This window comes from Amphibalanus amphitrite, unplaced genomic scaffold, assembly GCF_019059575.1.
Source record: "Amphibalanus amphitrite isolate SeventyFive unplaced genomic scaffold, NRLGWU_Aamphi_draft 000698F_arrow, whole genome shotgun sequence".
NCBI classification, from domain to species: domain Eukaryota; kingdom Metazoa; phylum Arthropoda; class Thecostraca; order Balanomorpha; family Balanidae; genus Amphibalanus; species Amphibalanus amphitrite.
In genome coordinates, this window is record NW_024882192.1 from 2,565 (window position 1) to 24,876 (window position 22,312).

Here is a 22,312-nt window from a genome sequence, read left to right on the forward strand (position 1 = left end):
TCCGAATGTTTAATGTTCTCACATAGTATGTAGTAATAGGTATAGTAAGCGTTTGTCTTTATAACATTGCGATAAATGAACAGTCGTCTATTAGGCCCACATAAGGCAGCGGCATCGAGCGACGGGTTTGTGCAGTAAGAGTGGTCATGAATCATGCACAGGCCAGTGAAACCGCGATATAGTTATGCCCCGTCATCTCACCTCTTGAACTGACCCGCTGATTTAGGACCTGATCTGACCCGTGAAATCCGTACTTCAATTCGTCATCTGACCCGAGACCTGACCCAAGACCCGACCCGTGACCTGACCTGTGGTCTGACCGGTGACCTGACCCGTAATATGACCCGAGACCTGACCCGTGACCTGACCTGTGACCTGTCGACAGGTGCTGCCCGCCTCGTGGCGCGCCTACCACTCCCCGCCGGCCAGTCCTGACGGCCTCTCCGGGGTACCCTACGACACCAGCTTCGCCAACAAGGAGATCCACCGACCCGTCTCCGTGCCCGAGCAGGCTGATGTCGTCATCATTGGTGAGTTGTTGACGTCATCTGAACCTCGCGTGACGTGTGTATGGCGTGACTGTCCGTGCACTGTAACGACCGTACTAGTACAGCATGTCAAAGAACAGCCACCTTCCTGATAATTTTTCCTTTTAGATGTTGTGCGACCTATACCAAGCGCAGAACTTACAAAAATCACACGACGGGACATCGCTCTCTATTGTTTGCCAGCCCTTCCCTAGCTTGCTTGTTCCTCCATTTAATTCCCTTTGCAGAGTTTCCGTTTCATCCGCAACTGTACCTCTCTGAGTCTCCGTATCTTCGGGCTCGTTGTCTCGTTTAGCCCCACTCTCTCCATCCTCAGTAATCCGTGTTGCGATCACTTCACATTAGATGCGTCGTAGCGGCAATCACCTAGGCCTCCGGCTGGTCGGAGACAGCGCGCTAGTCAACACAGTGCCATCGGAGGACCGCTTGTGGCAGCCATCCGAGGCGCCGTGTTCAGACGGCTCTATCAGAGGCTGGAGCCCTGTTCAGATAGCATGCTCAGTTAAACACAGCGCTGCGGACGGAAAGGGACACACGCTGTGGGGAACAGGGAAGTTTTGGGATCATGTCACTTCTTGTTGAGCATGCCTACTTGTCGATTCACGACAGTTCGTTGCTATCTACGCTTCACCGAAAGATAAGTTTTTTTTTAAACTTGCGTGATAAATTTGGTAGTGAGTAGTGTATGATTTCATAATCATTGAAAAAAGGCAAAACCGAACTGCGTAGTATTCTGTGGTACAAAATACAATTGTTCAAAACACTAGCTGATTGCGGACAGTCTCCCATGTTACTCCCATGTTACCCAGCCTCGCCGTGGTGAACGCTCGGTAACAGCGTGTCCTGTCGCCATGCGGCCAGTTTCCATTGTCGCAGACTCGGGACACCAGAGACCCATCCCTATCAGACTCGGAACTGGCCCACGTCTTCCTCGAACATCGGTAAATAACCGATCACACCGCTAGGAATTCTCAGAAATAGTAAATGTTTGTGCACCCCTGCAGAGCAGCTTGCGTAGCGTAAAAAAGTGTGACGGGCCATAGCTGCACGAACGCTCCCTGGTATGTCTTTTTGCTTTCTTTACACATTGTCTTTTACACATTTCTAAATGAGTGGTGGTGCAGGCAAAGGGGAGAACTTCTACAAGTGGATTCAAATACGAATGATGCGACAATCATCAATTTTGCCTGCCACTTTACATCTTCCCAACTCGCACAAGCCCCGATTCTTACCAGGCAAAGCAATTGTTCGTCTAGTGGCTCAAAGCTGCATACCAATGCACTTGCCATCAAACAAGGAGCAAACACCTGCATTCATCAATCTGCAAAGACTGAGCTTTAGCGTTTTTTCTTCACCTATCACCGCTGATGGTGTTTTATCTGGGATGCTGCGACTGTTATGGTTCCGAGGCACGTGCTGACCGGTGCTGGACTGGTGGTGCTTGGTCGGTGTTGGGCCGGTGCTGGGTCGGTGTTGGACTGGTACTGAGCTGGTGCTGGACCGGTAGTGGGCTGGCCGCTGGGCTAGCTGCGCCGGTGCTGAGCTGGTGCTGGGGCGGTGCTGAGCCTGATGGGTTGGTGCTGGGGCGATGCTGAGCTGTGCTGCACCGGTGCTCTACAGAGCCGGTGGGACTATTCGGTCGAACAGGCTGTGTTTTAGTGGCCTTAACCGGACGCTAGCCGGCGCCTGCGTGCCGGTAATCAAAATAGCAGCCGACGCTACGCCATTTTATGCCCTCGTTTATTGCCAAATATTGGAACGGAGCAAACATTCGGCCGGCTGCTGGGCGAGATCGAGAGGTAAACGCGTGTTTTCAACCCAACACACAAGGCTTATGGTTGTTGTTTTCACGAAAATACGACCATTTATAACAGAAATTCGAATGGTGCCGTAAATGCTGAAACTTCTGACAAAGACTTCATGCTGTCTCGGCTGCAGAGTGGGGAACAAACATTAGTCTCTAGTGACATATGGGGCTTAAGTAGTCAGCCAAAAATATTTATATGCAGTAAAAAGCCTCTTTTTGATTGTACTGTTGAATATTCGCATGCATGAAACTATTTGAAACAAAACTTCGAAAGCGGTTCTTACGTAACCATGCATGCTCGTGATGTAAGAACCACGTATTTGTGAACGAAGGGCCATGTCACATGCCGGACCTGACACGATGACATCGCGTGAGCCTTCGTGCCAGCTCCGGCTGTCTCCTGTGCCGTATACAGCTGTTCGCACCCAGCCACCTCTTCAGACACGCTCAGGACCCAGCAACGTGTGTGTGTTATGTCCAGGTGGACAACATTTGCTCAACACGGGGACGTGTCTTCCGACAACCAAATGATTTACTCGCCTACCACGCTGCAAACATTTCCAGAAACCGGGCGGTGTGGGGGATTCCGTCGTCGTTGTTATGTGCGGAACGTCACTCGGAGCTGGGCGGGCTCACCCGGCTCGTTCACCCCCTCCCTCGACCCACCCTCGCCTAAGGCGGAGAGCTGCGCTAACGAGTCGCGTCGCTAACGAAGCAGCCGCCGGCGGAGTCCCCTTCTGTCGTGAGCCGTGTCATCCGGGACTCGACAGACCAGCCCTCCCCTCACCCGCGCACTGCGGACTGGGAGAACCCAGCACCTCCCCTCCTACCACCGCACGACAGTCCGGGAGACTCGTCCGGCTTCCTCTCAGCCCACACCCACAGACCACCTCGGTTCTGGTTACTTGTTCTTACGCTCATCGTCTTCTAGTTGAGTTGGCACTGTTGTCACAGCGCCAGAACTACTTCAAACGACGCGAATTGCGTTGAGGTGAAGTTTCTTCACGTTTGACCTTCTAATATGCCGTTGGAAGATATATGGCAGTTACGTAACAAATGCTCAATGCATGTTTAAACTTGGAAGAGTCGTAAAAAATCCTTTACAAATGAAAATTTCACGTACGGTTTTCATGTTTTAAATGTTTATTTGAATTTTTTGGAATAATATTTATCATACTTATGCTCGCATATTTATTCAATCGCATTAGTTTGAAGAACTCAGTGTTGTAACATCTGAGTGAAACTAACCAACAAAAACAAAGTAGTAAGGAATGACGGGACAGGAGACGTGTCGGAGGAAATGAAGACGGGCGTACCGGGGTGCTGCGGCAGACGGTAGCGTGACGGGGCTCGGCGTCAACAAGTTTAATGATGGCGCGCGCGGCACGTGTCGAGCGAATGACGACAGACTGTGCTCGCTGTAGCCTAGAGGAGCGGCGACACTGTTTGTCGTCTGGAGTGCAGAAAACTCCTACATGAAACGGGACAATATACTGTCCCTTTCGGGCTTGCTGACAGTTGCTCTTTATGCCGAATCCTGACGGTGGATTGTGATTTTCGTTTCTCTGTCGCCGGCAGGTGGAGGCAGTCTGGGCTGCCAGACCCAGTACCACCTGGCCAAGATGGGAGTCACCAACACTGTGTTGCTGGAGAAACACTCGCTGACCGCCGGAACCACGTGGCACACGGCAGGTGAGGTCCGGCAGTATCAATTGTCATAATGCCGGGACGAATGCATACCGCTGATGAGGAATTAGTAGCTGCACAGCTCGCTTGTGATGGGAACGGTACCGTTTGACAAGTTCTGCAAAATGCTTCAAATCAGCCTGAGTGATTCAATCAATTAACTAGCTCGGTGCCGTCCAGAGACTCAGAGAGATCATACGATCACGGAAGCTAGACATGCTGAACAAGCTCAGAATCTGTGTCCATGGTCACGGAGTTGTGGTCAACGGCACTTCCCCGGTCAGTGGTTACTCGGAGCAGCGTAGCTGTCAGCTGGCGGGGAAGTTTGATCGATTCACAGCCGCACTAAGGCGACGACTGAACGGGATGCTCTTGGCGGGAGCGGTGACGGGGAAGGGCGCTCGACGGGAGGAATGGTAGCTGAACTGGGCACTACTGGTAGGATCCTAGTTGTTCGCTCTGACCGAGAACTACCTTTCTATATGTTCTTGTAGATTAAAACGTTTTTTTTTTATTGGTCACCAAAGACCAGCGTTACCCGGCAGGCGGTGGGCCTACCAGCCACCTTCCGCGCGGTGGGGGGGGGGGGCACTTTTTGCCCCCCCCCCGTATCTCCGAAACTACTGGACGGATCCGGAAAATTCAAACGGCGTTCGATAGCCCTGTCAAATTTGTTGAAGGAAACCAAATTTCATTGACCTCGGGGTCACCGATGACGTCACAGGTCAGGTCAAAGATAAAATGTTTCACCGTTCACGGGGCTTCTAGGGAAAGCGCTATAACACCGAGTAAAACGCATTTTGTCGAAAATCAGCGATAAGGCGTCAGTTGTCTAGTACATATGTTGCTATTAGAGGTCACTGGTCATACCAGGTCAGGTCACAGGTCAGGTCACCAAAGGTCACCAAGGGTCACCACATGAGCCCAACTTTACTAAGGTTATGCGATGCATGTTTTATGGCCAGTTTTTCATTTCCAACTCAATGGTGTTGGTTATAAGACCATCAGGTACGGTTTAGGTCACTTTCTGGTGGAGGTCAGGTCAAGGTCAGGTAAAAAAAGGTCAAATTTCAAAGTTGATATTTTTGCATAATATGGGTATCAATTCGATGCAGCTCGTCACGGGGAGTCTAATGGTGGTCTTTGTTTTGCGCTACGAGGTCTAGAATTGCTAAAAATTGAGTTTGAAAATTTGACGTCATCAATTTTGAACGGTTTTTTTCGCTATAACTTGGTAAAAAAGAGGTATCGATCTCAAGTTTGGTATGTAGATAGAAGGCGGTAGGGGCTATCACATATATTCCGTTTTTTTTTCGAAAATCAAAAAACTTTTTGGATTTTTCGGCTATTATATTCAAAAAATCTGTTTTTTTATTTTTGAGCGTCAAAATCCAAAAAATTCGAAAAACCGAAATAGCAGTTTTGTAGCCCTTTTAATTCCACACCTTTTAAGTTGAAACATTTTTCTGTATCTCTAAAGCTGTAGGCCTGACAGCTCTTCCCGCGAAACCTTTTTTTGGGTCGAAAATGGCAAAAATGCCGTCACTCTGACGTCATTAGCGGCCAACCTATCATAGCCTTTGGAAAAATTTTTGGTCACCATGTGCGCTAGCTGCTCCTGGGAGGGTACTGAAAGTTTGGTGACGATCGGCGCAGCGGTTCTCGAAATATATCGAAAAAACTAAAGGGGGGCAAAAAAATGCCCCCCCCCCCCACCGCCTGGAAGGTTAACTGCTGTCGCGTGTTCGCCAGGCACTAAACTGGTTCTGAGTCCAATTATCTGTTGAGGTCACTAAGAGCTCTAGGTCACAGCGTTCCATTACGTAATAGCATTTAGCGTATCCTGTTCAGTCACGTATCCGCCACTCAGCGATCTCTCACTGCAGTCTGGGGATTGCTGCTCCATTCGGCTTGTTGGCAAAGAGTAATGTCAAGTGGACTAATCGACCCCTTAGAATCATGAGGCTGTGACATTCCCTGACCCAACAGGTCTGGAGTGGCGGCTGTGACCTTACCCTCCCGTTTGTGGTCAGGCCTGGTGTGGCGGCTGTGACCCTATCTCTCCCGTTTCACCCATCAGGCCTGGTGTGGCGGCTGTGGCCCTACCTCTCCCGTTTCACCCTTCAGGCCTGGTGTGGCGGCTGCGGCTCTATCTCTCCCGTTTCACCCTTCAGGCCTGGTGTGGCGGCTGCGGCCGAGCGACACCTCGATTGCGCTGCTGGGCCACATGGTGACGCAGATGCCGCGACTCGAGGAGGAAACGGGCATGGAGATCGGCTGGATCAACAACGGCGGTCTCTTCATCGCCAACAACCGGCAGCGGTTCGACGAGTACCGCCGGCTGAGCACCATCGGCAGCGCGCTGGGCATCGAGAACCAGATGCTCGCACCCTCAGACGTCCACAAGGTCAGTGAGGGAGAAAGGGAAGGGGAGCGGGATCACTCGAGGAGGCGAGCTTGGCTGGGTATGGAGACACAGGGACATTTAGAGAGATACAGGTCGGTCAAAGGCAGGCTAAGCTGCTCGATTAGGCGCGCAGTGGGAAGTTGAGTGAAATGGAGGGGTCTACTGAACAGACACTTTCGCCTGACCGCCTAGACGACCATACTCGGTGGTGTTGTTGTGCAGGATTTGGCCACGGGCGGATGGAGTGGCGCCGATTGCCGCACTGGTGTGGTTAGTGAGTGAGCACCAGTTGATGGTGCTCCACTGTCGCGAAAGTTTGTTCTGCGAAATATATAATTGATCCCCTTAGCGTTACCGGAATAGCGGTCGCTGTGAATTTCGAAGCGTCTCTCTGAAAGCCAGCTTATAAACACGATCGAGCCATTTGAGGTGTGTCTCTGTTCAAACAAACCACCAGGCTTTCGGACTTGTTAAATGTGAGACTGGAAAGGGCACTTAACGCGATAAACATCACAAACGTGTCGATCTTATTTCAGAGCTGTCGCGATGCTGTCTGCTCGGCATCCCGATTGCATGTTATGGAACAAAAATAAGGACCTGTTTTCTTGTTTGCTGGCAGCAGCTGATGGAGGCTGACAGCAACACGAATTTCACGGATGACATGTCTGTCACATGAAATGTAGCTGTGTGGTGGACCATTTCCGACAATTGCTGTCAGAAACATCTTTTCTAAACTGGCACATTTTGCGTTTCACAAACATTCTAGGAGTCCTGAACCATTTGCGCAGCTCTGCCATAGCCCGCGCCGTGCAGGGATCTCGAACGCTTCACTCGGCTCGGTTGTGTGTTGTGCGTACCGTTCAGCGGTTATCAGCGTGTGACAGCCGCTGCCGGCCATTGAAGTGTCGCAAACGCACTAGGAAACTCGTATTGCTGATCCTCGATCGGCCCAAATGCGAGTTTATTCGAATTCCGTGAAAAATACTTCTTCCGTCTTATTTCTTCGAAGCCTCAATCTTCGACAGTGTGACTGCCGCTCCGACTTCCGTATTTTGGAGCTAACTATAAAATAAGCAACTGCATGCAAAACTTTGTCTAGGACCACGATTCAGCGTTTGCTGCTCGCTCTAGACTGTTCCGTCTTTGCGCGCTCCGCTCTGAATGCGCCGCTTACGCCGCGTAAGCGCTGTGGCGCCGTCCGATTCAGTTGTCTGCTGGGTGTTGGGCCGCATTCTCGCGGCTGCTGTTTACTGAAATGGGCCCGAAACTGGCTATGGGATGGTAGCGCGGCGCGGTTCGGGCCGTTTGACGCCCGCCGGGGCCGATGGAGGCCGGAGTACCGTTAGCCGAGGCCTTCTGGAGGGGAGGGGGTCCGGGCGCCGACAGGCACGAGCTAGAGTGAGACACACGAGATCAACATGTGCGCATGACATGTGTATTGATACACTCCAGGCTGCTGCGTTAACAGTTATGTTCCTATTGACCCCAATTCAACTGATCCGAACAGTACACAGCCTTGAAGCACGCATGTTCGCTGGGCTTAATTTTTTTCTGACAAGTCAAATAAACACACTTCGTTGTTCGGAGAGCTGTGCAGGCCGTTTTACCACCCTGGCGGGTTAACTCCACCGTTCAGTACGGACTGTTTATACAGGCGCGGATAGAACCAGTAGTAACCAGCTATATCCAGTTTGTACTGCGGGCTGGAGGAGTGGACGGGACGCCTGCACTTCCGATACAACAGACCCAGTGACACTGACATATACACATGACGTGGTACATATGTATGTGCATCTGGCGCGGCTCATTGCGAACTTTTGAAGTGCCGGTTTGGTTACAGAAAAATAAATATTACAAATAAATATGAGGATGGAGACAGATGAAGTGGTTGCAAGTCATGTGCGCATACTACATAGGCATTTGAAGGCACTTGTTTTTGGCAATTGCCTTGATGCATGCGAGATATATAGTGACAACTGAATAGCATGAGTACACGGCACACTGAAAACTTTTTTACCATTTCCTGAAGGGTAAACCCGCCATAGCATGGTAGCTTGACACACAGACGTTTTTTACCACCTTCCAGATGGTAAATTTTACTCTTTCATGAAGAGTAAACTCGCCAGGGAGGGGTAACATGACACACAGACGTTTTTTACCATCTTCTGAATGGTAAACTCTTTTGATTTACTCTTGTCTAGAGTGTAACATTTTTTGGGTTACACTCTTTGAAAGGGTAAATCTTAAACGGAACCCTTTTCTAGGGAGTAACGCATCATCTACTCTGTGCTTTACCCTCCTACAGAGAGCATATTCTTCTGGCCTACCCTTTGTCACATGGTAATGTTTACTCTTTCCTTTAGTGTAAACCCCCCAGAGGATGGTAACAGACTCACAGACGCTTGCTTCAGAAGCTTCACGAAGCTTCTGTTAACCGGAGCTCACCAACTAAAAAACATGCTTCAAGAGCAACAATGTATATTTGGCTTCCGTACAAACAATACGAGGGGCACACCAGCCATGAACATTGTGAGACTCTTCACTTATGCATACGAATTTATACGAAGCGTTCAGCAATGCACAAGCGGTAAATAAACACCACGATACAACTTGAATGCACTTTGAATGTGAATACAAGACATTCAGCGCCCTCATATTGGATAAGGCACAGCGCACAATATTTGAAGAGAGCGACGGCGTTCCTGGGTGGTCGCCCGTCTGCGTGAGATAATGAGACTGGATCACTACAGTGCAAGGCTTTTTCAAAGTCACCAACAAAATGCATAAACTTGTAGCATCACAACAAAATTAATGTACGTACTCACAACCTAGGCCACGTGGCCGTGCACGGGGTCCTGTTAACCAGGTCAAATTAGCACCACTCAACGGCATGCAATGCTCTAGCACATCGGTACTTACAATAAAATGTCCACAGAGACTCTATAGGCGATGAACAGCACACAAGCACAATCACCAACGGCCACGCCGCGCGGCACCGACACTGCTCACATCCGCTCTCGGAGACCAACGGCCGAAAACTGACAGATGCGCGCGGCCTTCAAACCGCAAACGGCCGATCTCGTTTCTGATTGGCTGAGTGATTCCATTTCAAATATCATCTTCACGAAGAAATAGTATGAAGCGCTCTAGCGAGGAACATCTTGATATATGTAGTTTGAATTTCAAATGACCTTTTCCTCGATAATTAATTGAAAATGTAATAAAAAGCAAATATTATATTGTTTGGCAAATTTTCGAACAACAGTTCATTCTCAAGCCACATGAAACAATTGACAACGAAGTTTTATAACTGCCGCCAAGCCACTTTTTTTAAATTCTTACACGTGATATACAAAGTGGTCTTCTTAAAATCGGAAAGCTGAACTAAATCGATCATATCCCAAGCTGTTCTAACTCCACCTATTCCACATATACATCCACACATACATGACCATTAAAAGTAATATGCGAGCACACCCACACAAATACATACAATATGGTTCTTCTTGGTCGTGGATCGTGTCACATTAAAACAAAAAATAACAATACAAACACTTCGAAAGTCTCGTAGTAGATCGTGTCGTAAAAGGGCGGTTCGGTTTAAACAATCATACAAATGCATACAACTAATATGCCGGCACTCCCACACAAATACATACAATATGGTTCGTCTTACGCTTCGAAGTCTCGTAGTAGATCGTGTCGTATAAGGCCTTATATGTAGTGTCGTAAAAGGTTCGGTTTAAACAATAATACATAATACATATGCATAGAACTTCGAATCAAGCGCAGTAACAATAAACCACACATGATTTACAATGACAGCCAGTGGATAATGAAAACAAACGACTATCATTCTATAGTATGGGCCATGAAGACATATTGGAGTTGAGCTTTGGGTGCTTCTTTTGGATAAGGAGAGATTCCGCGATTTTCCTATCTGGGTGATCTTTCGACTTATACAAAATGCGTACTTTGAGAGGTGTGCCTCCTTCGTGGGTGGAGTGACACTCTTGAAAATGATCGCCCATGGGCGTGTCGCGTGTTTTGTTGAGCGCGTCCCTCAGGTGTTCATTGAATCGTAAGCGCACCGGGCGCTTCGTCTCGCCTACGTATGTTACGGTCTCTCCATTGCTTTCACAGACAGTACATGTAATCTCATAGACTAAGTTTTTCTGTGTGCAGTCCCCAGAGAACCCCGAGCTGCATGTGTGACATCTTTGACCTCCTGGGCATATGGGCTTACACAGTGCTGATCTCACCAGTTTATCTTTTAGTTTTTGTGAATTTTTCCATGCTAACTTTACATTGAGGCCTGATTGTCTCACTTTCCTCTTGACTTCGCACAGGAGTCTTTCATCTACATAAGGAAGTGTAAGGAACCCATCACACGGTTCTTGGGTCCTGTCTCTTCTAGTTCTCGACTGAGTCTTGTTCCCCCTAGCCTCTCTGAGCAACCTGTTCAGGACATAGTTTGGGTAGCCATTCTTTAAGAGTAATTGCCTTATCTTTTCTACACTTTTCCTCTCCTTCATGTTGTTTGATGAATTCCTGATAGCCCGTTTAAATTGATTTCTAGCCACGTTGAGTTTGGTCGACTTTGGGTGTGCAGAATCGAAATGAAGAATAATGCCCGAGTTCATGGGCTTGATGTAGAGCTCTGTCTCAATTTTTGTGACCTCATCCTTTTCTTCAACCGTCACCAACGTGTCTAGAAATGGCACTCCTTTTTCTTTGTCAGAGTAGTCTAAAGTGAACTTTACCGATGGATGTAGGGAGTTGAGGTAGGTGAGGAAGTCTTTGAGCGTCTGCTCACCGTGAGTCCATACTCCAGCATAATCATCAATGTAGCGTACCAGGAACGACGGGCTGTGAGTGAGATCAGCACTGTGTAAGCCCATATGCCCAGGAGGTCAAAGATGTCACACATGCAGCTCGGGGTTCTCTGGGGACTGCACACAGAAAAACTTAGTCTATGAGATTACATGTACTGTCTGTGAAAGCAATGGAGAGACCGTAACATACGTAGGCGAGACGAAGCGCCCGGTGCGCTTACGATTCAATGAACACCTGAGGGACGCGCTCAACAAAACACGCGACACGCCCATGGGCGATCATTTTCAAGAGTGTCACTCCACCCACGAAGGAGGCACACCTCTCAAAGTACGCATTTTGTATAAGTCGAAAGATCACCCAGATAGGAAAATCGCGGAATCTCTCCTTATCCAAAAGAAGCACCCAAAGCTCAACTCCAATATGTCTTCATGGTCCATACTATAGAATGATAGTCGTTTGTTTTCATTATCCACTGGCTGTCATTGTAAATCATGTGTGGTTTATTGTTACTGCGCTTGATTCGAAGTTCTATGCATATGTATTATGTATTATTGTTTAAACCGAACCTTTTACGACACTACATATAAGGCCTTATACGACACGATCTACTACGAGACTTCGAAGCGTAAGACGAACCATATTGTATGTATTTGTGTGGGAGTGCCGGCATATTAGTTGTATGCATTTGTATGATTGTTTAAACCGAACCGCCCTTTTACGACACGATCTACTACGAGACTTTCGAAGTGTTTGTATTGTTATTTTTTGTTTTAATGTGACACGATCCACGACCAAGAAGAACCATATTGTATGTATTTGTGTGGGTGTGCTCGCATATTACTTTTAATGGTCATGTATGTGTGGATGTATATGTGGAATAGGTGGAGTTAGAACAGCTTGGGATATGATCGATTTAGTTCAGCTTTCCGATTTTAAGAAGACCACTTTGTATATCACGTGTAAGAATTTAAAAAAAGTGGCTTGGCGGCAGTTATAAAACTTCGTTGTCAATTGTTTCATGTGGCTTGAGAATGAACTGTTGTTCGAAAATTTGCCAAACAATATAATATTTGCTTTTTATTACATTTTCAATTAATTATCGAGGAAAAGGTCATTTGAAATTCAAACTACATATATCATCTTCACGAGGGTAAACAAGATCCACGCATGAAACGACTATCTGTACACGAGTCACGATACCCAGAAGGAAAGAGTTTTCGTGATGTTCTGGATCGCGAGAGTAATATTGATATTTGCATGGTAATAATACTCTTCGCTGGCGAATAAGTTCATATCAACCACGTACCGTTACTATGCACATAATGGTAGCAAAGAGTTACCCTTTCAATATACTCTTATCTTGCTGGTTTGATGAAAATGAACCCTCCGAGGTAGTAAAAAAGTTTTGAGTGCATAATAGCCTTCGTTTCGGCACCAATTCAACTCTTCGTGACCTCAAATACTTCATCGGCTAAAGCTAATTTGCCTCTGCTATAACACTTAACAGAACTAAAGACATACTGCGGAAACATTAGTAAACATATTGTTAACAGAAGTAAATAATGTTATAATCAGCAGAGTCCACAGTCCTAATCAAGGCCTGCCGTCAGTCTCTCATTCTCCGGCACTCTGTCCCGAGACAGAGTGTCACTGAGCAGCGGACAGGAGCTGCTCTACCCTGCTGCACCGTTAGCGCTGGAGTCCAACAAGTAGGAGCCACGTCGACATGGCATCATTAACTCGACACCGCGCTAAACTGTACAGGAGCAGGGCGCGGGCACACGGGTGGGCAGGTGGCTATCCCAGCGGGTCGCTCGGTCGCTGCCCTGTCGACCCGTCCCCGAATTCAGTGATCCCGATCGGGGCACACTGCACGTCCCACCCCTGTGACCCGTTCAGTTGACGCGGCCGGTCGGCTTCCGTCGCTTTCATCTCCTGTGACACGAGCCGGCGTTCTGAGGCAGTTCGTATTTCGAGAACCAATTAGCAGGTGGGCTCCCAGAGCGGCATCTAAGCCGGCTATTAGCTGTGCTGTCCCCTCCCCCCTCACCTCCTACTCGTTGACCCCGCCGGATCAGCTCGGCGGGAGCTCGGCCGACCTTTGAGCTGCGTCTGCAGGCTGGATAGCATCATACCGCCGGCGACAGGCTCCGTAATTAGTGCTGACGTATCATCAGTGATGACCGCGCCGGCCACCGCCGCAGGCTGTGGGCTGATTACTGAATGTTCATTTCAGTTTGATGTAATGACCTTGAACATTGATTATGAGCGTTTAAATGCTTTGAACCCTTCTTAACCTGTTTTTTTCAAGTGCAATGTTTTTGACAACTGTAAACGTGTTGTGATACTGTGCCTCTTCATTTAACCCTCGCCCGCACATGGGGGGGTGGTTGCCACCCCCCAGGCAGTCTTTCTGCTCTGCACTCAACATTTTTAGAGCTAGAAGGCTGATTTTTCGTATAGCTGCTCGTCTATCTTTTCCTGATGTCCACTGAAAATTTCAAGTTTCTGTGACTTTTGGTTTCGGAGATATGACCTTGTTTTTCAGGTCATGTCATGACCCAAATGGCCAATTCTCAACATCTTGCGTTTGCCATGGGCCTTGTGAGCTTTTGACACCCTGATTTCGGCCTATTTTGCCAGTCTTACCTCCCAACTATCATGGAACATGTTGTTCGACGATGTACAGGGGTCAAGGTCAGGGTCAAGGTCAACCTAGGTCATCTAAGATAATTGCGTTTTAGGCAAGCTGAATTTACTTTTTGTGAAGTTTTTTGACTGCATTTTTGGTAAAAGCTTCTCAGATCATGATTTCATGTGATATGGACCCAAAAACAATCGGTGCACACATCAGTATACACACAGACACACACAGACATACAAACACATATAATTGACCTTGACCTAACTTGACCTGAAATGACCTCAGCAACAAAATTCTGGTCGGATAGTGTGACAAAGAGGTTCTAGCTGGCTTGGCACCAGAAAACAGCATCGTCATCGGTATTTGATAAGCAGCGCACTTGATATCCAACGGTGACCCAAAACAGCAACATTTTTAAGTTTGACATGACCTGGAAGGTCAATGACTGACCTGAGAAGGTAAAACTGGGTATCATTGGATTCGTCTCTTCCCAAAGAATCTTTTTGGTCTTTACTGCTAAGCTCTATCTCCAACAGGAACGAAATGGCGCGGGGGGGTGGCAACCACCCCCCCCCCATGTGCGTTCTAGGATGGGAAAATGGCATGTGCGGGCGAGGGTTAATATAATCGCGCTCAGTTTGACAGGATCAGAGGCCAAAGGATGCCCATTTTCTGTTGCATTTTGTTCACTGAAACAGCAAACGTGTCATTGAGAAGCGCATAACGCCAACCCGAGGCGCAACCCCACAGGTGCTCCTCTCGTTGATCGTAAACCCTTACCCCACAGGTTCACCCTCTGCTTAACACCTCCGACATGTACGGCTGTCTGTACTCTCCGGGTGACGGCACCATTGACCCGGCCGGCCTCTGCTCGGCGCTCACCCGCTATTGCACGAGACAGGGCGCCAAGGTGAGAACACTGCGTCAAACGGGGCGTCAAGGTGAGAACACTGCGTCAAACGGGGCGTCAAGGTGAGAACACTGCGTCAAACGGGGCGTCAAAGTGAGAACACTGCGCCAGACAGGGCGCCAAGGTGAGACCTCATTACGCCAGACCTTTTGCGCCAGGGTGAGGGTATCGCGTTAGACAGAGCGCCAAGGTGAGACCACTGCGTCAGAGAGGGTGCCAGGTGAGGGTACTGCGCCAGCCGCCCGCCGGAGTGAGGGCACTGCGCCAGACAGAGCGCCAAGGTGAGACCACTACAATTGAGAACCCGGAATATGCGGGATATGCGCCATACAGTTCTGCGTCTCAGAGAAGCTTTAGGTCCATGGCTTGCAGCTACTGCTGGCGCCAATCCAATCTCTCCTGTGAGAATGTCCCAAGTTGAAGCACAAGTGGAGCCCCAGTGTCTCCGTTACGATTCATGGGACGGTGCAAGGACGTCTGCATAATGCAGCGTTTCCGGGAAGCTCTCTGTCGCCCGGTGGGCTCCTGCAGCCGTCTGTCGATCGCAGGGTCGACTCGGTGGACCGGTCCCAGGGGTGGCGGGCGATCGGTGCCAGGCGGCGGCGCAGTGCCGTATAGGAGAAGGTAGATTCAGGCGCGTGACGATCTGCGCCATGGCATAGTGGTCTGTTCATCAATGTGCTAAACAGTGCACAGTGCACATCCTAGTTCCCACGGTCAGCTTTCTGAAAGTCTATCAGTACGAATAACTTTGCAGCATAGGCTGTGAAGACTGAAGTGTGTATAACTATCTGGGACCGGCACAAGGGCCGCTGCGCCCAGGCCCCAGCCCCTCCCTTCAGCCTACCCCCGCCGCCCCACGGCACGGCGGGGGTCGAACAGAGCCGCCGCGGCCGCCTGTCACCGCGCTAAGCCCCGCCGACAGCCGGCGTTCGAACCACGAATATTAATGGCCAGCGAGGCCCGGTGGCGGCGACCGTGACAATACGAAACACCCTCTGGGGAGGGGCGTCCCCGGGCGCTGGATGTCGGCCACGCGCCGTACTTCCAGCCGGCTGGAGCTGTGTCAAATATCCGACCGCCGCCGGGAGGACTGCCCCCCCCCCCCCCCGGAGAGGAGACAGCACGTCCCGTCCCCGCGGTCGTGTTATTTAGTAATGGCGGCGGATACGGGTGTGGCCGCGATGGTGGAAATATTGCCGTCAGTATAATGCGATCGAGTGGCGCGGCGGCAGTGGGGGATGATGTCTGACCGGTCAGCGATATGGACGGTCTGAGGTACGACGGACACTGCCACTGGGCGGTGATGGCTGGCCGACCGCCGATATGGACCAGCTGATTAATGCCATTCGATGGGCATAACACTGCATATAGCATGTACCGTGAGCCAAAAATCCCAATTTCAGAAGATACACAAATATCAACGAGACTAGCCAACTGGCCATACCGCACGCAAATCGTTGATAAAGTTATTGTTAGATTTGTTTTTCCTTGTTATATAACAAGCAATTGCAGACCTCACGATATACCTACCTTATGTGAACCATTTCAGCTGCTAGTTTATGTAAATGGCACGCACTTTTATCCCCGCTAAATCTGCGCAACTAAATCACCGCTTTCCGTTTCCGGTCCGAAATCCCGGCGGCGCTGGCAGGCCCGTTTACATCATGCACAACACGCCTTTAAAGTCGTATGAGTTCGGGCCCGTGCTGGAAACGCCGCCGGACGGCGCCGTTTGTGCTGCCGTAAACTCGGTAACGGCCGCGGGCCGCCGACCGGGCCATTTCTCGGCGGGCCGGGCCGGGGACCGTTTCTCGCCGGCCGCCGATGGGGCAGGCAGCAGCTCATGTCGCCACCACAGGCCGGATTCGCTGGCTCCGACAGAGGCCGGAACTGTCTCCGGCCCTCAGCCGCCACACATGGTGACATGAACCAGAGCCTGCCATTCTGCCTCGGCGCCGCTGTCGGCCGGGGTTTTGGTTTGCTATTTTTCGGGGGCGGTGTGTCATGGTCTGGTTGGGAGCCGCGCCGGGGTGGCCACTGTATCACAGACCTCATAATCCGCCGCAGAAAGATAAACTGTGCTGTTGTGACACACATGAAATGATGCAGCGAGATGGCGGGCTTTTAATATTTCCACAGCCATGAAGTGCGGCTGCCAAAGTTTATGCGCCATCCGTCCCAGATAGCATTTGAAGCGTATTGAATGAATCCTGCATCGGAGCCGGATCGCACTGAATATTTTACAGTATTTTTAGAGGCTGACTGTGTGCATGCAAAGTTGGCCTTTCCTCAGCTGCAATGTGGGGATTCGGTCGTATGAATAATTAATTCTCATAACTTTGTTGGTCTTCGGCTGTGAATTATCATGCAGAGGGATCCAACGTGTGTTACGGTGCGACGCGCGGTATCAGGGACCCGTCTGAGGTCGCTCAGTGAGCGTTATGACATCGTCCGAAGTATGACCCCGCCCGTTCCCTGTCGATCAGGTGCTGGAGGGCTGTGGAGTGTCGGCCATCGAGACTGAGGAGTACCGGGGCTCGCGCCGGGTCACCGCCGTCGTCACGCCCCAGGGGCGTATCAAGACCGGCGCGGTCGTTAACGCCACAGGTCAGTTGCCACTCGGGGACATTTCGGGGACACTTGGGGATACTCGGGCTGGACACTCAGAAACTGTCAGGAACACCAGAGGACACTTGGACACTATAGGAGCCGGTGACACTCGGGGACACTCGGGGACACCCCAGGACTACAAGAGGTTACTCGGGAACACTCCTGGTTACTCGGGAATACCATAGAGGACACCTGGACACTCCGGGCTATACAGGGGGACACTCGGCGACCATCGGGGACCCACTCAGGGACACCAAGGGCACCAGGGACGCTTGGGACCTCGGGGACTCTCGGGGACTCTCGGGGACTCTCGGAGACCCGGGGAACTTGTTAGCAGCGTTGGCGTTGATGCGCACTCAGACCTCTTGTGCTGCTCCAGCGCATTCAAGAACCACTCCTGCTTGCGGACAGTTCAGTGGTGTGCAATTGGTTCCAGCAGCATGGCGCGCAGCCGCCACCAACGTGTGGCTCGTTATTAATAATCCCCGGAACAGTTTCATATAGGGTCACAGATACTGATTGAACCCGTTTGTGGTTTTGATGACGATGTTACGTCCAGCAGAGGCCGCCAATTATGGTCGGCAGCTCAATTTGAGCAGCCCGCTAATTTCTGTGATTGACCAAATGAATTTCGTACAGTACCTACGCCTTCTGGCAGATAGGTCGCCCGACGGGTCAAGGCACGGACCTCTTATGTTGTGATCTGGAGGCCTTTGCTCGGAGTCGGTTTGACGCAGTACATGGTTCATAAGCTGGACTCAAGGTGTGGTTAATGTACCTGGATTTCGGTGTTTTCATCGTGTGCACTCGTGCTGGATGCCGTGGATCCGGCAGAGGTGTTTGAATATGCTGCTCACGAGCTGCTGGATGTGCGGCGGTAGCAGGACAGCGGACCAGTGGCAGACGCCGCCATGCAGCTGCCCAAAGGTCGCCGAACTCAGTGGTTGTCGGTGTAGCGGTATATCTGGAGAAGGAAGTCCAGTGTCCACTCTGCGGTCAGCCGCCGTCCAAGGGCGGCATTGGAAGTCTGCGCACCGCCGCCGGCTCCGCGATACGAGGAAGTTGAGGGATGGTAGTTGCTGTGAATTTGTGATGGAATTGGGGCGAGTAGTGCTCTCCTCTGGATCAAAGTGCAGCTGTGAAGGTTTTAGCTGAAATATTTAAGGTCCCGAGTACGAGAGCGTTCGATCCTCTGTTCCTCTTCATCTCACCAGCACACACTGACCTGTCCTCCCGTCCGCTAGATTAGTTTCCATACTGCCCGCGCCCCGAGATGTTCGGAAGGCACCATCCCTGGCTGACCCGCCAATACCTATCTGGATTACACAAACACATTAGGTTATGTGAGTGCATCAGAGACACTGGCTCTTGTCGGTGTAAAAAGACTGGAAGACTGGAAAAGACTGGTCTAAATCCAATGGAGCGAGTGGCTGTCGTTGCACCATAATGGGACTACCAAATTGATTAAACGCTTCCTAAGGGAGCTCCGTTTATAGATAACATTTCAATTGTTTTCACACAAGGATTTTGGTTGGCAAAGCTGCTTCATGTTTGATGAGCCGGTGTGCGTCGTGCACCGTACCACTGCAGGTGCGAGCCGTCAATGTCCGGCTGTGCGGTAGTCACCACACAACGTTGTCGATTTGACGGCAGTTTCCGTTAACTGTTTTTGTTACTCTGATAGATAGAGCTTGATGACGAGTTTGGGCATCGATTCAGTAACTTTGTAAAGATCAATATCATCCCCCCCCCCACAACCTACTCCGCATCACCTTCCTGTTTTATCACATTTGCTGAAGCGCTAGGATTTTAGATCGGGAATATTCGTATATAAAGACATAGGCACCACAACTTCGTATTTACCTATCATAAAAATTCATAAGCCTAAGAAGACGGTCTTTCTGAAGTTGGACGGGGCTGTTTAAGGAGGCCATTTCGTTTTCCAACTGCTGATTCTTCGCTTTTTTAACTCAGCTTAATTAACAGGCACATAGCACACCTCTCACGCCAGCCTGAGATCAAAACGACGGCCAAGTTTTGCGTCTCTGAGAGCTCGCCGCCGTCGACCGCGAGCTTATGCTGAATTTATCACAGCGCATTATGGTAAACAAGACTGACATTTCTCTGATAGAGAACAAATACCACAAAAGAACGTTTTAGTGTGAGCGAGCCTAGTGAGCATTATCCGAAATTGAACTCCCTTGTCGTGTAAGCGTTGCCCCGTTGTGTCGCAGGGAAATGTTTCATATGCGCACTTTGTTAGTGACATAAAGCTGGTCGTAGCAGCGGCTTTTATGGCCTGCGCACTCATGCCATGTCGTAAAACACCGAAATCATTTAGCGCCCGGTACTCGGCGAGTGATTCTGAGAGGTCTCTGGTGATGGGCGACGCCCGAAAATGGGTTGGAGACTTACACCAGAATAAGGAAGATGTTAACGTCAGCGATAAAATGTTCATTCCTCACTGCATTATTTTTACTAGTCTTAGAGGATACTGCCTGCATCCGTTTCCACAATACGGGTACATGGTCCAGTACGGCTCCAAGTGTTTTCGATCAAATATTTATAGGTGACTATTGGTTTGAATGCACATATTCTTATCTTTTCTACAGCTAGCGCGAACCACATCGGTATTTGATTCTTCAAATTGCTTGATTTCTTGACTGCACCCGGATTACTTCAATCGTTTGATCCAATTTCTGACCTCACGGCCTGCAATCACGGTCCGCTTTTGACAGCTGTCAGACTTTTGGAACGGACGTCATCAATCTCTTTGTTTGCCTCGCATCACTTGGTGATACGTAATCTGGCATAATCTCATTTATTACACGGAAATTATCGCGCTGCTTCCGATTTCATATGACTTGATCAGATCATTTTTAGCCTGCACCGTCTTTGACCCTCTTCTCTTTCGGTAGGCGCGTGGGCCAACTACATCACAGAGATGGTCGGGATCCACATACCGCTGATGGCCATGAAGCACGCCTACGTCGTCACCGAGAAGATCCCCGGCATCGAGATGACGCCGAACGTGCGAGACCACGACGCGTCGGTGTATCTCAAACTACAGGGCGACGCACTCAGCGTCGGCGGCTACGAGTACAACCCCATCATCATGGATCAGGTGGGGTTGGGGAGCGCCGAGCGTATAGGCTGAAGGGCATCTGTTTATATGACGCTCACCTTAAGATTGTCCAAATGTTTTGTCCTCTAGCGAAGGAAGCGCAGGTTCAGGAGAGAGCTAATGAGTATTTTCGGAGAATATAGGTACCAATGCTTCATATTTTCATAAAGAACTGCAAACAGACTTCGGAAACAAAACGTAGCTGAAGTGAACAGCTTTGGCGCCAAGCAAGGCCGGAGGCGTTTCCTGCAATTTCAATCCCACCACTCCTCCAACTGCACTGAACTGGCGCCTGTCTGTGTGGAACGTTTTACCGGCGCCTGTCTGTGTGGACGTTTTACCGGCGCTTGTCAGTGTGGACGGCCCAGGGCTGTGCTTGACTCATGAGTCGAGTCAGGAATTTGACTCAACTCTGACTCAAATGAGTCAGATTTGAGTCGAGTCGGATAAAATGTTAAGCTGTTGAGTTGAGTCAGAGTTGAGTCGGACAAAAATATTAAGGCGTTGAGTTGAGTCAGAGTTGAGTCAGTAAAATAACTTTTGACATTGAGTTGAGTCAAACATTTAGGAACATGAGTCAGCTGACTCAACTTTCTAAAAACAGGCTTTTCCCGCTCCCTGGCCCTGCTGCCGGATTTTTTTTCACCCCCGCCTCCGCTCAACAACTTTTTTATCTGAGTCAATTTTGAGTCAACTCACTTGACTCAACAAAAAATTTGAGTCAAGTTTGAGTCGACTCATATTTTCATTGAGCCGCTTGAGTCATGAGTCGAGTCAAGGGAAAAAATCAGCTCCTTGTTTGAGTCAGAGTTGAGTCAGGGCTTTCTGAAGTTAAATGATGAGTCGAGTCGGCAAATGTTTTTGAGTCAAGCACAACCCTGGTGGACGCCGCTGCCCTCCCCGGGGTGTTCCTGCCCGGTCCTAGAAGACGAGTGGGCGGTGCGTGCGGCCGTGCACAAACGGCCGTCTCTGGGCCGTCGCCCGGCCGCCGCCGGCCACGGCTGGACGCAATTTGTTGTCCGAGTCCCCCGGGACCCCGGTCCATCGGCGGTGTCAGATCCGACGGAAAGGACACGGCGATGGAGCCGTCTGGACACGGAGATGGAGCCGTCTGGACACAGAGAGGGAGCCGTCTGGACACGGAGATGGAGCCGTCTGGACACAGAGAGGGAGCCGTCTGGACACGGAGCTGGAGCCGTCTGCGACACGGAGATGGAGCCGTCTGCGACACGGAGATGGAGCCCGTCTGCGACACGGAGCTGAAGCCGTCTGCGACACGGAGATGGAGCCGTCTGGACACAGAGAGGGAGCCGTCTGGACACGGAGCTGGAGCCGTCTGGACACAGAGAGGGAGCCGTCTGGACACGGAGATGGAGCCGTCTGGACACAGAGAGGGAGCCGTCTGGACACGGAGCTGGAGCCGTCTGCGACACGGAGCTGAAGCCGTCTGCGACACGGAGATGGAGCCCGTCTGCGACACATGGCTCAGCGCACCGGGACGGCGCGGACGGCCGCACAAAACGGACAGATAAAAATGGCTCCGCACGACCGGAGTACGAGACGGCTTTCCCTTTAAAAGCTAGAAGAGTCGTGGGTAAAAAGCTAATGGGTGACGGCTGCAAGACGGATGCAAGCTATTCCTGACTGATAGGCAATCCTCGGGGGCATTCCTCGACACGTTGAGTGACGACTCGATGCATGTAACGCAAAACTAATTGCTAACTTATCAAAGCGTGA

General features: G+C 50.2%; 1 protein-coding gene across 1 annotated transcript in view; it reads left to right on the top strand.

Annotated features, from left to right (window-relative positions):
• Positions 1–385: 385 nt before the first annotated feature.
• The window catches only part of LOC122364808 (sarcosine dehydrogenase, mitochondrial-like), a gene marked incomplete at its 5' end in the record, with an annotated part of 48,810 nt that continues 26,883 nt past the window's right edge, over positions 386–22,312 (top strand). Inside the window, 6 exons of the mRNA XM_043335564.1 lie at positions 386–530; positions 3,934–4,047; positions 6,216–6,448; positions 14,716–14,838; positions 17,328–17,448; positions 20,370–20,575. Coding sequence (XP_043191499.1) covers positions 386–530; positions 3,934–4,047; positions 6,216–6,448; positions 14,716–14,838; positions 17,328–17,448; positions 20,370–20,575 — 942 coding nt within the window. The remainder of the gene's footprint in view (positions 531–3,933; positions 4,048–6,215; positions 6,449–14,715; positions 14,839–17,327; positions 17,449–20,369; positions 20,576–22,312) is intronic.